This window comes from Dasypus novemcinctus, chromosome 25 (genome assembly GCF_030445035.2).
Source record: "Dasypus novemcinctus isolate mDasNov1 chromosome 25, mDasNov1.1.hap2, whole genome shotgun sequence".
NCBI classification, from domain to species: Eukaryota; Metazoa; Chordata; class Mammalia; order Cingulata; family Dasypodidae; genus Dasypus; species Dasypus novemcinctus.
Window position 1 is genome coordinate 37507093 of NC_080697.1, and position 17016 is coordinate 37524108.

General features: G+C 38.3%; 1 protein-coding gene across 1 annotated transcript in view; it reads right to left on the reverse strand.

The window, feature by feature from the left end:
• RSAD2 (radical S-adenosyl methionine domain containing 2) overlaps nucleotides 1–17016 on the reverse strand; it is a 36328-nt gene that overhangs the window by 18355 nt on the left and 957 nt on the right. Inside the window, exon 2 of the mRNA XM_004448254.4 lies at nucleotides 4061–6971. Coding sequence (XP_004448311.1) covers nucleotides 4061–4409 — 349 coding nt within the window. The 5' untranslated portion in view covers nucleotides 4410–6971. The remainder of the gene's footprint in view (nucleotides 1–4060; nucleotides 6972–17016) is intronic.

Sequence of the window (17016 nt, forward strand, 5' to 3'; positions counted from 1 at the left end):
CAGATTAGCTTTTATAATGGGAATTTTACTTAGGGCGAAAGCTTACAGTTCCAAGGCCATGAGGCCATGAGGCCATGAAATATCCAAATCAAGGCATCAACAGAGATGCTTCTCACCAGAGCAGCTCTTAGTGACCCTGGGGTCCTGCCACAGGGCAAAGCAGTATGGCGGCTGATCTCTGCCTTCCCCTCCAGAATCTACTGCTTCTGGAGCTCAGCAGTGCGTTATCCGCCATAGGGCTGATCTGTTAGCTCTGAGATGCTCTGGGGGCCCAGCTTCTTGGCAGTTCATGCTTAAACTTTGGCTGCCAGTGATCCACAAGTCCTCTCTCACGTGGCAGAATAAAAAATGGCAGCTTCCTTCCTCTGTCTCTGTGTTTCCATTTTTCTAAGACCCAGGAGGAGGGTGAGGTCTCAACCTGATGAAGCAATCTAGTCAAGTGATCTAGAATCTAATGCAATCAAAGGGCAATGCACCCATTTGGAATAGATTACTATTACTTTACTAATCTATAAAGAAATAGATTACTTTAAGAACATAATCTTTTGGGATTCAGAAAAAAAACCTCGAAGGGTCACAGAACACTTAACTAGTAAGCAACTCGATTTACCAAATGAAGTTTGAAATGCCTACTTCACAGAATACTGACAGCACTGAGAGTACCGACACAAGATCGCACGCTCCCACTAGAGGCCAAAGACGCCACTGGTTTAACATGAGGAGAGGAAAGGGAGGATGTGACAAACCACTGAAATGGAAGGAGACCTTAGAACCAGGAATAAAGGAAAAGGCAGCATATCCAGTGAGGACGGTAAACAGATTTGTTTACAAACATAAAATGATAAGATACACCAACAGAGTAACAGGCCCTGGGAATTTAAGATGGATAAGGCAGCCCTATAGAGCACCAAATTCCCTGGGAACATGATTCATTAATCTGGTCATTCAAGGGACTTGTACCTACTAAGTACCAAATACTATGCTTGGCAGTTTCATTTATGCAATCACTCTTCTTCCTTAAACTTATCCAACAAGGAAGGAATTGTCCTACTTTCCAGATGGAGGGATTGAGACCCCATAAGACTGAATAACTTCATTAAGATCTTAAAGCTAGAGAATAATGGAGCTAGGATTCACAGCCAGGTGCGTCTATCTCCACAGCCTTTGATATTTATAATTAGGGTCACCATCCATCCCGGTTTGCCCAGAACAGTCCTGGTTTAAGTTGGACCAAATAACCTCTGTTAGCTATTTTTAGCACCCCTCTCACTCTCAGATAGATCTGTGGCTGGACAATGATAAATTACATCATTCCACTATTTATTACCTACCATGCTAGGAGACTGTTGGTGGAATGACCATTACAATCTAATAAAAAGTTACTAACTGAGAACTACGGTCACAAAAGAGCAGATCGACTGCAGAAAGTGAGGTGGTATATTAACTAGTGAGGATAACTTTCTTGATGACTTTGAAGAGCACGTTTAGAGGGAATGAAAGAATGAGAAAATTGAAAGATCAGAATTTAGAGGTGTGGTTAAGATCTAAGACAAAGAACAAGTAATTCACAAGGGGCTTAACATGCAAGGAGTGATCATATCACCGCATGGATCGATTACTGATCACATAATGTTTAAATCCTGTTCAGCCTTCCCTGTTTAAAAATTAGGGCAGTAAATATATTTGAGAAGCATCTTCAACTAGAATGGCAAATTTAAAATATGATATAAAGCTTCATTTTAATGTAAATTAAAATTTGTAATCATCATCAAAATAGATTTTCCACTATTAGCAGTAAATCTTTCTTATAGGAGACATAACCCATACCATATATCTTAAATGTATTAATTAACTTTGGTTATATTCATTGACTTACAACTGAAAGGTGAATGCATGAAAGTTTTAATTTAACTATTTAAAATTGTTTATAATTTATTACAAGATATACAGGAACAATATTGAGGGGAGCAGATGTAGCTCAAGTGGTTGAGCGCCTGCTTCTCACATACAAGGTCCTGGGTTTAATCCCCAGTATTTCCTAAAAACAACAACAACAACAAAAAACAAACAACAAATGAAAAAACATCTTGGGGGAACAGAGGTAGCTCAGTAGTTGAGTGCCAGCTTCCCAGACATGAGGTCCTGGGTTCAATTCCCAGCTTTGGTACCTCAAAAAAAAATGGGAGTGGGTATACTAGTTATTATTATTATCTACATATTAAAGATATGAAACTGACATTCAGAAGAGATGAATGACTTGACAAGTTCACAAATCTCTTAAGTGCTAGAGTAGAAACTCAAATCCTGGTCTTCTGAATCAAGAGTCTAAGTTCTTTCCTTTACCTCAGACTTCTTCACTCATTCAACTATTCATCCCTTCATCCCTTCATTCATTTATCCAAAAACTCTTAAGTCTGTAGTACAGTCTACCCATTTTGCTACAACCCAGAGATACATAGAAGGTTAAAGTTCATCCTTGACACTCAGACTCTTTGGTGACCTAGATATTGAAAGGAAAACAAAACACAAGGATACAATTTTAAAAGTGCTATCATGCACACTTGTAAAAGTGCTATGGGACCACGTAGGAAGGGGGCAAAGTTATTAATTGTGCCTAAAGGGATCAAAAATAATTCTAAGGAGTTCTACAAGTTCACCAACAAAGATGTTGTTGACAGGCATTCCAGAAAGAGAGAAGAGCGTGATCTCAGGCTTGATGGTGCAGGTAGTTGGGGACAATGAGAGTGACATGCTGTATCCAGAGCATAGAGAACATAGTCATTGGGGTCAAGGTTACGGATGCAACACAGAACTTATAAAGGATCTTGAAGACCATGCTAACAAGTTTGCTCTTATATGTTGTGTTAGAGAATTAGGTGGGGAGTTTAACCATTGAGAATATATATATATATATTTTTTTAAATAAGAGAAGGTGCTATCAGGAAGGAAAGCAGGTACTATGAGAGGAATTACAATAGTCCTGGTGAGAAATGACTAGAGCCTGAACTATAGCAGATGAGGAATGGTGGGACAGTTCTTACCTAAATGACCAAACGTGGGTGATGAAGCAAACATTATGTTCAGCAAAATAAGTAAGATATAATAAAGAATGTATATGTGATTTCATTTCATTTATATAAAGTTAAGAAAAATCAAGCAAAATTAATCTGCCTATTTGAAGACAAGCCATTGATTGTCCTTGTGGAGAAGGGTAACAATGGAAGGCAGTGTGGGTGTCTGACCTAGCAAGGTTTTTTTCTTGATCTGAGTACTGGCATATGGGTGTGTTCACTTTGTGAACATTCATCTAGTCGTACACTTAAAATTTGTGTAGTTTTGGGCCCGTAGGTTATACTTCAATAATGTTAAACAGGGAGGGAAAGAAAATGATATTGCTGAAGTTGCTAGCTTAGGTAGCATGGTAGGAAAGTCAGGACCACAAGGAAAGAAGGAAGGACAGATTTGGACTGGAAGATGTCACATTCAATTTGCACACGCCTAGATAACTCTGAGATGACTGCGAGATGTTCAGGTCATGATGTTCACTGAGCAACTCTGGAGAACAAACTGATGGCCAAGTTGGAGGTAGAAATTTTTAGGTTTTATATTAAGCAATGTACATGATCCAAAATAAAAAGTCAAACGTTGCTCTTCTTAAGTCAAAGTTTGTTTTTTGTTTTCAACTTTCTCCATTAATCATTTCAGGGAAAAACAAATCCACCAGTGCTTTGTAGGCTAAGAACAGGCACTGTTTCTTATGTTCAGAGTTTGAACCAGCTCAGAGACTTGCACATCTCTTCCCAACCCAGTCCAAACATTGGACTGGCTAGGGACCCATGATCTGCACATATTTCTAGTCACTTAAAAGTGCAAGAGGGAGGAATTTGCTCTCCTTATCTAGCAACATCAGGCTAACTCTGACATTTAGGAAAACCTAGGGGCCCACTCCAAAATTCATCTTATCATTTTCTTGCAGGAAGTCTTCGTATTGTGCAATGGAAAACGACAAGGTTCTGGCAAAGCTCTCTAGCCTGTGTGCAGCCCGAGGTGGTGGACTTACCTGCTTCCTTAAGCAAACTCAGTCCTCTCTTGGCTTCCTCGAGCGGCAACACGAAGGATGTTTTGGCAGTGTGGAAACAGAAGCCACACTTGTAGTTGCACTGACGAGTGAAATGATAGTTGACGCTGGTGGGGGTCGTGGGGACATCAGCCGCATCCTCCTCCTCCTCCTTGTTCTCGCTTTTCTCTTCTTTGTGTGGCTGCTGCTGTGTCCTCACGGTGCCTGCCAACCAAAATGTGACCCTGAGCGGGAGAAACCAGGGAACCAGCATTCTCCATAGAGAGCTCAGCTGCTCCCTGCAAAGGCTCAGCAGCTTTCCAGCAAAGGTCACCGGCATGAACATCCACATCTTGGCCAGACACCGGGGAACTGCCCTTGCTTGCTGGAGAGACTCATTTTAAAGGTGTGCAGAACGCAGCAGCATCTCTGTGCAACCAGTCAGAGAGCAGGACGGACACGCCTCCCTGGCTGTCAACTGAGTTTAAGTTTCAATTTTTCTCTTCGTGTAAACGAAAGTTGGACCAGTGCCAAGACTGAAGGAGGCTGGGGCAGGGTTAACACCCACTTCTCTCTGCTTCACTGCTTGTTAGTATCTACTTACAGAAATAGCTTCCAAACAATACAGGCACGAGTATATGTATTTGTAGATAAGCCTACCTCATTAGTAGTTACATTACTCCTTCCATAATCATGTAAAAGCTTCTACCCTGTCGTGTGGCTACTCAATGGAAATTTAATTCTAAAGTCAAATAATTAGACAAGAGCGATTGATCCTTTGAGGAAGATCGCAGAATCCATTAGCCCCTAGGTAACTTTCAGACCATAGTAACAGGCATTGGTTCATAATGAAATTTATATGTTCATCCAGCTTCAGGTATTCAGTACAATTTATAGGTTTTCATCATGTTAAACAACTGTTTGCATTTTCCCTCATTTCTTGGCCATTAAAATAGACACTTCACCTGGGAAAATCGGATGCTTTTCTAAAATACTTCTTTTAATTGGCAAGAATTACTGTGGCTTGCTGTTTCCTTACTTTTACAGTTTTCTCTGAGAGTGACATCTTTTTTTAGGTTCTCTTTAAACTGGATTGGGTTTGAGTATGTGTTTGTCTGATGCTGGTATGATACTTGTAGACAGGTGGAGTAGCCCCAGTGGTTCAGAGCCCAGCTGCAGGAACCACAAAGCTAGCTTCACTACCTCCTAGCTGTGTGACTTCAGGCAAGTGCCTGAATTTCTCTGGAACTCTTTCTCTTCATCTGCCAACTAGGATTTCTCAAGGGATGTTTGTGAAAACTGAAAATCTTAATATAGGTGAATCATTTAGAAGAGTGTCTAGAAAAGTTTACAGGTTCATTTAGATTAGCTATTGTTATTCTAGTAGTGCCATATTCTGAATGGAAATGGAAAGGAAGATGAATTTCACTTTCCATAAAATGGAAACTGAAAGGGAATTTGGAAAAAAATAGCAAATGTGTACTTACTGACTACCAATTATGTCATGATGGCTATGACCCAAGTCCTTGAAATCTTTTTAGACAGAAGTCTATTAAACTTTCATCATGCACTGGCTCACTGAAGAAATAATTTTGCCAGGTCACATGTGTATGAAGAAATGAAAACCAAATCAGTTTCTAGTTCAAATCAAATGTTAGATATAGCACAGTAGGTAGGTTAGGCAACAACACAGACTTTTGAAGTCAAACCTTTTCTATAATTTTGGATAAATTTCTCTACCTGCTTGACCTTGTTAACACATCTGGGAAATAAGAATATTAATATCTAATTCTCAGGGCATTTTAAGGACTAAGTGGCAAAATGTGTATTAAGCACTGAATGTAAGGTTTGACATAATGCAGTTGATTCTTGTTATTCACAGAAATTTTGTTCTACAAAATTGCTATAAACACTGAATTTAGTGAACATGGAACCATTGATCCCAGGGAAAACGCAGGGTTAGGGCCCTGTAAGCCTCTGGTCACAGCATTTTCATAACCAGTCAATGCATAGCCTTGTTTTAGTGTGTGTGTCTGTTTAAAAGCACCTTATTTAATATATATTGTTGATTTGGTAACATTGAACTCACAGTCAATGATGCTCTAGCTCATGCCTGAACGAAGCTTATCTAACATATGTATTTTCTCTCTAAAGCACATCACAGCCTTGCACTTAGGATCACCAGCTGGCACTGCAGCACCATGGTTGGGGCCACTTTAAACAGCAAAATTGCACAGAATGCAACAAACAAACAAACGCGGTACTAAATACATAGCCAGAAGGACACTTGTTAACACTATGAGAGATGAAACAAGAAGGTAGAGCATTGTCTGTTCGATCTCAGCTGGGAATGTGTGCATCAGGCACACAAAGGTATTTGGTCATATTTCATATGTCTGGGAATGACCGTGAAAGAGCCGTGTTTATTTTGGGGTAAAAAATACATTTTAGATAGTAGGCGAATTTGCAAATACAGAAGCACAAATTATGGTGATCCTCTTAGTTTTCTACGGCTGCTGCAAAAACAGTGCCCCAGACCAGGTGACTTAGAACAACAGAAATGCATTGTCTCACAGTGCTGGAGAGTAGAAGTCTGAAATCAATGAGTTGGCAGGACCAAGCTTCCTTTAAAGTCTGTAGGGAAGGATCTATTACATATCTTTCTCTTTGCTTCTGGCGGCAGCTTGCCTGCCATACATGCCATTCTCTGCCTCAGACGTAACATGGTGTTCTCCCCTTGGTCTGTCTGTTTGTGTCCGGTCACTCCTCTTATATGGACACCAAGCATACTGGATGAGGGCCCACTCTATTCAGTTTGACCCTATCTTAATGAATAACATTTTCAAGGTTATTATTTCCAAATAAGGTCAGTGGTTAGGACTTGAGCATATCTTTTGGGGACACACAATTCATTCTGTAACAAGAAACAATCAGGTATTAGAAATATCTAGCATACATATAGTTTAACCAGGCATTGTATTATATTTTATATGTATTAATTTGCCCATTGCTCCATCTATTTATCTATTTACTTCTTTATTTATACTGACTTCTTTATTTTATATCTGAGGAAACTATGTCATACAGGGAGTAAAGGCTTGAACTGGGATTTAAACCCTTGCGATACTGCTCAATAAATGATAAGCTATTATCACATTATTTAATTAATGCTTCCTAAGCCTAAGCTATCTGAGTCAATTCTTTTTTTTATCTAATCATTCATTCATGCACTCATTCATTCTATTAGGAAGGAATTCTGCCTTTCCATCTTTCCTTTCTTCTTTCTTTCCTTCAATAAGTGTTTACTGAAAGCTTCCCAGGTATCAAACAAAAATATTAACAAAGTTGAGGGAACTGTAAATAAAATAAACTAGTCAAAGTTGTTGCTGTCAAGGAGCTCACAAAATTTAACAGTCAATATTGTGTTCTTTGAATACATGCTTATTTCCTCCTACCTTCTTTTTTTTCCCACTCACCCAACACAGGGCTAAGCAGGGGCACGGTGTCTTTGGGACTTATTGAATTATCTGACGGAGATGCCTTAATACCATTGGTGCAGATTTTATAGCCCTGAATACTAGCTAAGGGCTTTCATAGGCAACTAAAACCTGTGGAATTGAACATTCTGGCAAGTCTGCTACTCTGCTGTGCCCTGTCCTTCCCAGGCCAGGCTTGACAAAAGCGACCTGATCTCTGGCTCTTTTGCAAGATCCTAAAACAGTGACCCGGCTCTGTTCCTTCCTTCTTGCGTGAAGCTGTCAGAGGGTCAGGAAGAAGAATGCAATCTTCTAGGTGAAAGGTCCTTACAAAGTCAGAGCTTGCAAAACCTGAGTGGAATGCTCCTAATAAAGTTGGGGTTGGGTGGAGGTCAAGGCAGCCCCTACTTGCTCTCCACTTTAAGGGAGTCTACCATCTCTAAAAGCATCCAAGAGCAACTGGGTAATGGCCAAGCATGAGCATTATTTGTCCGTGTTTCCCTAATGCACTACAACGTGGAGCAGCTAATGCAGTAAAGCCAAACGGTTGTCTGTGACCCATTAATGGATTGTGAAATCAGTTTAATTAGTTGCAAACATCATATTATTTCTTTAGTAAACCTATTTTTAAAAAATTGAAGCATAATGTGCATAAAGGTGCACAAACCATAAATGTACAGCACCATGAATTTTCACAGAATGATCATATGTACGCAACAAGAAATAGATCTTCACTAGTACCTTGAAGCCTCTGCACACCTCCTCCCAATTACTAAAACCTTCCATTGTCCTAAAGATAATCTTTCCTGTTTTTTGAAACTGTATTTTAGGTTTACCTGCTTTTTAAGTTTATACGAATGGAATCACACAGCATATCCTTTCCTTAGCCAGCTTCTTTTACTCAGTGTTATATTTGTAGACCCTTTCACTTTGTCACGTTTAGCAGACATTTGTTTATTTTCACAGCTATAAAGGATTCTATTGTGTGAATATGCCACAATTCATTTAATCTTTCAATGATGATGAGAATTTGGAATGTTTGACTATTTCTATGAATTTTCTTTTACATGTTACTTGGTCCTTATAAGTGTCCATTTTCTTTTGGCTATATACCCCAGAGCATAATAACTGGCTCACAAGGTATACACGCTTTCTGCTTTAATAGATATAACCAAACAGTTTTTCAAAGTGGTTGAACACATTTACACTCATGTCAGAATAGTATGAGGGTTATGACTGCTCCATAAATTCCTTCTTACTTGGGTCAACAGAAGTTTTCCTTGCCTGTATGCTAAATTTAATGGCACTGGTGGGTGTGGTGATCTCTTGAGGTTCTAACTACCTTATTGGGATGACTAATGATGCTGAGTCATTTGGGTTATCCTGTTTTGCAAAGTGCTTGCTCCAATAACTTGCCTATATTTGTATTGAATTTTCTGTAGTTTTACTACTGATTTGCAAGAATACTTTGTATAAGGAACACTTTGTTGGTTATGTGTATTGCAAATATCTTCTTTCACCTTTTGGCTTGCCTTTCGACTCATTTACTGGTTCATCATTTTAGTTGTGTATATGTGTGTGTATGTTTGCGTTTAAAAAATGGAAGAGAATATCAAAGTATTTCAATATAAGAATGAGTACTGTTCTATGAACTTCCTTCCCTCCCTCTCTCCTTCCCTCCCTCCTTCCCTTCCTCCCTTCTATCCTTTCTTTACATACTTAATTATGTGCGTGTATTGGGTTGTGTTTCTGGAATCTCAAGACCACCCTCAAGTTTGTTGATTCACTAAAAGGACTCAGTAGCTGCTTTTACTCACAGCGAAGGTTAATTACAGTAAAGGTTCCAGAGAAAGATCAACAGAAAAAAAGACATGCAGTGGAACCAGCAAGAAGGTGGCGGAGTAAGGATCTCCTAGAGTCAGCTCCTGCTTCAGGGCGGTTAGTAAACACCCAAAGCTCTCTGGAGCTAGCTGAAGCACTTATTTGGAGGCTCCAGGAGGCCAGAAGAGCATCCTGCCACATCCTTGAAGGAGTGGAAGGAGGAGACTGTCCATCCGCAGAGAAGACTCGTAAGTAGAGGCGCCATGCCCCAGAGGCCGGTGCCCATCCTCCACTGGAGGCACAGGCCGCCTCGGGAGCTGTTCTGCTAATTGAAAGCTCCACTTCCCCAAAACAGGAGGGGGAAAAGACGGATGGGCACCGGTTTCAGCTATGGTAAGGAAATCTAGTGGGTTACAGTATGATCCTGAGAACAGCTAAGGTTTGAGCCTGTCCAGCTCAGAAAGAGGCTGGGAGCTGCCACCTTAACACTGCACCTGACATGAGGGGAAGCGGGGTGGACTAAAAATCCCAGTGCTGGTGGGGGGACCGGCTTCTTCCCATCCAGATTATATTGCAGGTCTAGCCTAGGCCCCAGTGCCACCTCCAGCAGGAAGGAAGCTGCAGGGACCTGCACCAGCCTCTCCAGGAAATTACCCGCCAAGCCGCGGAGGCCGGTGATCATCCTACTCTGGCGGCAGGAGCCGCCCCAGGAGCTGTTCTGTGACAGGGAAATGGAAACTCCATTTCCCAGAAACAGGAGGAGATGGTTGGCTGCTGATTTCAGCTACTGATTGGTAGACTTGGCTGGCTAAGAGAAAACCCTGGAAACCGAGTGTGTGAACCAGCCCAAGTCAGAAAGAGTCCCATAGCCTCCATTCTGACTCCACCCCCAGCCTGAGGGGAAGCTGGGTTGACTGAAACTCTCAGTGTTGGCAGAAACCAGTTTCTTTCACGCAGAGCAGCCTGCAGCCCACCTAGGCTCCAGTCCGGCCTCTGGCAGGGAGGAGGCTGAGGAGCCCTGCACAAGCCTATACACATAACTGCAGAGATCTTTGGCGGGCATTGACTGAAAATCAGAAGTCTACCAGGGCAACTGCGGTCATCTTGGACCCACACTGCAGATGGCTGCCCACACCTGCAACTCCATCTCTGCCCCAGGCAGGGGAGAAAGGGATGTGAAGCTTCAACAGTCTCTATGGGCAACTACAGTCTAGGCCTGCATGTGGATTATTCCACATAGCTGTGACTCTGTCCCTACCCCTGGCAAAGGAGAAAGTTGAAAAAAGAAGCATCACTGGTCCCTGGTGCAATGAGGGCAGCTTGAGCCTCCACAGTTTATAGCACCAACTACATGCTTGGCTCCTACTGTGCAGCCAGCAAGGGAGAAACGATAAGAAGCCCTAAACTAGAGAAAAACTGAGCCCAGAAAAAATACTCTAGTAAGCCAGATGCAAAGACACCACAAATAATTACAGTCCACACCAAGAAACAGGAAGCTATGGCCCAGTTAAAGCAACAAGAAAAGCCTCCAGATGACATAAAGCAGTTGAGACAACTAATCATAAATGTTCAAACAAATCTCCTTAATAAATTCAGTGAGATGGCTAAAGAGATTAAGGATATTAAGAAGATACTAGATGAGCACAAAGAAGAATTTGAAAGCATACAGAGGAAAATAGCAGATCTTATGGGAATGAAAAGTGCAATAAATGAAATTAAAAAAAACATTGGAATCATATAGCAGCAGATTTGAGGAGGCAGAAGAAAGGATTGGTGAGCTTGAAGAAATGGCTTCTGAAAGTGAACATACAAAAGAAGAGATGAAAAAAAGAATGGAAAAAATTAAACAAGGTCTTAAGGAACTAAATGACAGCAAAAGGCATGCAAACATATGTGTCATGGGTGTCCCAGAAGGACAAGAGAAGGGAAAAGGGGCAGAAGGAATATTTAAAGAAATAATGGTAGAAAATTTCCCAGCCCTATTGAAAGACATAGATATCCCTGTCCAAGAAGCACAACATACCCCCATCTGAAAAAATTCAAATAGACCAACTCCAAGACACATACTCACCAGAATGTCAAAGGCCAAAGACAAACAGAATTCTGAGAGCAGCAAAAGCAATGTATAGCATATAAGGGATGTCAAATAAGATTAAGTTCTGATTTCTCACCAGAAACCATGGAGGCAAGAAGACAGTGATCTAATATAGTTAAGATACTATAAGAGAAAAACGTCCAGCCAAGAATTTTATATACAGCAAGACTGTCTTCCAAAAATGAGGGTGAAATTAGAACATTTACAGATAAACAGAAACTGAGAGAATTTCTAAACAAGAGACCAGAATTTCAGAAATACTAAAGGGTATGCTAGAGCCTGAAAAGAAAAGAGGCCTAGAAGAAAGTTTAGAAATGAAGAATATACCAATAAAAGTAACTAAAAGTTTCAAAAGAGTTGTGAAAATAAAATATAATGGATAAAACTCAGGTAGTCAGGAAAAAACTTAACCAATGATGTAAAGCACTTGTATTCAGAAAGCTGCAACTCAATGTTAAAACAAATAAAAAAAGCCTAAATAACTGGAAGAGCATTCCATGCTCATGAATTGGAAGACTAAATATCATTAAGATGTCAATTTTACTCAAATTGATATACAGATTTAATGCAATCCTGATGAAAATTACACCAACATTACAGGAAAAATTGAAAACCTGATAGTTAAATTTTTTTGGAAAGGTAAGGAGTCCTGAATAGCCAGAAAGATCATAAAAAGAAAAAGTGAACCCTCATCTCCAGACTTTAAATCATAATACCTACCTATAATGGTAAAAACAGCATGGTACTGGCCTAAAAACGGACACAATAGACTAATGGAGCCAAATTTATGGTTCAGAAACAGACCCTCAAAGGTATGGTAAAGTGAATTTTGACTAGCCTGTCAAACTCACACAGCTCAGGCAGAACAATCCATTCAACAAATGGTGCTGAAAGAATTGGACATCCATAGCTGAAAGAAGGAAAGAGGACCCCTATCTCATACCTATCCAAAACTTAACTCAAAATGGATCAAAAAACTAAAAATAAAAGCAAGAACTGTAAAACTTCTAAAAGAAGTTATTGGAAAATATCTTCAAGACCCGGTGGTAGATGGTGGATTCTTAAAGGAGATAAGAGAAGGACTGAGTGGACTACTGATGTTTAATGTATATAGAAGTTTTAATTAGCTTTACTGTAAAAGTGTGGAAATGTATAGAGTGGATGGTAACACACAGTGAGTAACAGCTAGTTTATAAATGGGGATGTGATGGAAAATGGTAGTCTAGTTATGTAAATGCCAATTGACAGAATGCTTGAGAATAATCTAGGAACTGGATAGCACAGTAAACCAAGAGGTGGGTGAGAATTGTGGTTGATGGTACAGATGCAAGAGTGTCCTTTGTGAGCTAGAAAAAGTGTATATCACTACTGCAGGGTATTGGGAATGTGGAGAAAAATACAGCTGGAGTGACCAATGGACTGTGGTTAGTAGGAATAATATAATATTCTTGCATCTATACAAAAGATGTACTGTGTTGATACTGAGGCAGTATGGAAAAAGTGAGCCAAATGCACGCTGTGGACATGGCAATAATCAGATGACATTATTTTATTTGTAGCAAATGACACACCACATTGTGGTGTGTTGATGGATGGGTGTTGTTTGGGAATTCGGCACATGTGCATGATTATTTTATAAGTTTACAACTTCTGTCATAAAAATATATATTTAAAAAGTAATAATAGGGTGGGTTGGGGGAAAGACACACCAAATATAAGATAAGTACTATGACTAGTAGTAAGATTTTGACAGTGTTCTTTCATGGTTTGTAATAAACGTCTCATGACTGCGAGGTGTTGGTGGAGGGTTGATGTAAGGGACCCATGTTTGACGTTATGCATGTTTGCTTTGTAAGTTCACAACTTTTACTATACACTTCATTGTTTATGTATATTCATATATAAATGATATAATTCATATATAAATTCATATATAAATGATAATTGGATTGGATAGGGGAAAAACACTTGGTTTAATAGTAATATTTTGCCAATGCTCTTTAATCATTAGTTAAAAAGGTTTAAAAACAACGCAAGTTATTGGTGGTAGGGTGAGATGTTATATATGATTGATGTTATATATTTGTTTTGTAAGTTCACAACTATTCTACATTTATTGTTAATGTATGTTAATGTATGAGTGATATATTTAAATAAAAAAGAAGTTAAAAAAAAAAAAGGCATGCAGCAAGCAATCATCCAGAGATGTCAGGAATGGGCTTTTGAATTTTTCACCACATGGGACTGCACAGGAGTGCTTCCTCTCTTGCAGTCACCTAGAGGGATATGTGTGAAAAGTCTCTGGACAGAGAAGCCAATTTGACTATAGTGTTTTCTGGACATACATATATATGGTATAGTGTTTTCTGGACACCTGGATGTGTAAACACATGCTGGTACATGACCAGCAATGGTAAACAAACCTCAGTACCACAATAATGAAACCAGACGCACATCATCAATAGGTAAGGTATGATCCATTCATTGTTCTAGGCGTCCACAAAAGAATCATCATTTATTAACCTAAAGAACCTTCCAAGGGCCATATTTCCAGGTGCAGGCCAAGGGCTTATCTTGAATATCTCCCTGGGGATATTCAAAGAGTAAGCAACTGGATCTGCTGTTGTAACTATTTCCTCACAGGTTGCCTTATAAAGTATATTTATTAATGAAAAAGTCAACTGTTCTAAAAAAGAATATAATACCCTTCAATAGAAAAACCACAAATGTTCTCCAAAGAAGTTTTATTGAAAAAGAAACAGAAGGATTATATAGTAGAAGGATGACCTGCTCATGGATAATTATAAAACTTGTCCAGTGATTTTTAGCTGCTTCATTATTTCTCGGGATTTGGGTTATAGAATCGTCACTCTTTCTTGGATCCACTTTGTTCATTTTTTCTTTTTCAAACTCATCATTTATTTTGTGATATTCAGATTTATTAGTGCAGCATTGTATGTAATACCCTGTCTTTTTTTTTTTTTCCATCTGTGTTCTAGCCTTTCTCTTATTTCTAATATTCTAATTTGGATTTAACTTTTTTTTCCCCTACTGGAAATGGCTACCAAGAAACATACATTTAAATAGATTTTTTAAAAAACAAGATCTATGCTAAAATAAATGTCACTTCCCCCATTTTCTTATTTATTAATTACTGAATTTATATTTGTTAATTATCACTCTGTTGTTTCCCCCAAGAGTTTAATTGCTAGAATTCTTTAATTTTTATCTTGTTTAATACTGTAAGTTGTTCAATATCACAACTTTTCTTATGAATGAAGTTGTGTTTACCCCTTTGAGGAGTGCTAAAGGGAGTCCTTCAGATGGGAAAGGAAAGGACACTAGAGAATAAATTGAAGTCATTTGAATAAATAAAGAGCCACAATAAAAGTAACAACCTGGGTAAATATAGATGCCAGTATTTTTGTATTCTTGGTATAGAATAATACATTTCATTTTTCACATGGCCTAAAGTAAAAATACATGAAATACATAATTTGTGACAAAAGCATAAAGAAGGAGGACAGAAGTTTAAGGAACAGAGATTACATACACTATTGAAGTTAACTCGGTACAATTAAAACTAAATTGTTATAGATTTAGAATGTAAAATATAAACCTCATGGTAAACACAAAGAAAATACCTTAAAATTATACATACAAAATTAAGAAAAGGAGCTCAAAGTGATTCTCTAAAAAAGATAAACAATACACAAAAGAAGGCAGTAATGAAGGAAATGAAGGACAAAAATATGTAAGGTATACAAAACAAAAGGCAAAGCGGCTGAAGTAAGTTGTGCCTTATCAGTAATTACTCTGACTATAAATGTATTAAAGTATTACATATATTAAACTCAACAATCAAAAGGCAGAGACAAGGAGAATGGATTAAAAAAAGCATGATCCAAATATACATTGTTTACAAGGGTCTCGCCTTGTAAACAGTAACTAAAGGAGAGCTGAGGTGACTCTACTAATATGAGTCAAATGGGCCTTAAGTCAAAAATTGTTGTAAGAGACAAAGAAGGACACTATATATTAAGAAAAGTTCACTCCAAGAAAACAAGCAATTATAAGCATATATGCCCCTAAAAACAGAGTTTCTAAATACAAGAAGTCAACATTAGCAGAAAGGAAAGGAAAAAAGCAGTTATATAAAAGCATTTGGAGACCTAAACATACCATGTTCAATAATGGATAGAACATATTGACAGAAGACCAATAAGGAAACACATGACTTGAACAATACTATAAACCAACTAGAACTAACAGACATATGCAGAACACTTCACCCCAAAACAGCAGAATACACATTATTCTCAAGTGCACACGAGTCATTCCCCAAGATAGAATGTTAGGTTAAAAAAAACCTCACATCTCATTAAATTTACAAAACATTGAAATTCTACAAAGTGTCTTCTCTGACCTCAATTGAATAGCTCTAGAAATCGATAACAGAAGGAAAACTGGAAAATTCACAAATATGCAGAAGTTACACAATGCACTCAAACAAACAATAGGTTGAGGAAAAATCAAAAGGGAAATCAGAAAATTCTTTCAGGCAAATGAAATTGAAGCACATCCTACCAAAATTTATGGGATGCAATGAAAGCAGTACTGAGAGGGAAATTTAAAAAGGTTTTCATTTAAAAAGAAGAAAGATCTCAAATCAATGATCTAACTATACACCATGAAGAACTAGAAAAGAAAAACAAACAAAACCTAAAGTTAACAGAAGGAAGGAAACAATAAAGGTAAATGGAAATAAATGAAATATAGAACAGATGAACAATTGGATCAAAGAAAGAAAAGTTGGTTCTTTGAAGACATCAATAAACTTGACAAAAGTTTAACTAGATTGATGATAACAAAAAAGAGAGAAGATACCATTAATGAACTCAGAAGGGAAAGTTTGTACCTTGGTACTGATCTTTAAGATATCAAAAGGAAATCAAAACAGTACTAAGAGTAATTGTACCCAAACAGACCCAATAATCTAGATGAAATGGACAAACTCCTAAAAGCACACAATTTACCTAAACTGATTCAAGAAGAAATAGATCTCAACGGACCTATAACAAGAGTTTAAATCAGTGATCCAAAACTTCCTAAAAAAGAAAATTCCAGGACTAGAAGGCTAACGGGTGAATTCTACCAAGCATTTAAAGAAGTAACACCAACTCTTCTCAAATTCTTCCAAAAAATTGAAGAGGTAACTCATACCTCATTTTATGAAGCTAGCATTACTCTTATACCAAAGCCAGATGAAAACATCACACGAAAACAAAACTACTGACAAATTTCTCTTATGAATATAGACGCAAATTTCCTCAACAAAATACTAACAAATTAAACCAAGAACTTATTAAAAGGATTATACTATATAAGGATATAAGGATAACGGTGCCATACAAAGGAGCAATACTGTTAATGCTTGACTTCTGGCAAGCAAAGCATATTATCAGGCTCTATATGCTATATGCCTCATTGCCTGGGAAGGTAAGAAACTTTAAATTTATGATATTCAATTTAGAGGTGCTAATCTGGGTGACATAGCTCAGTTTGAA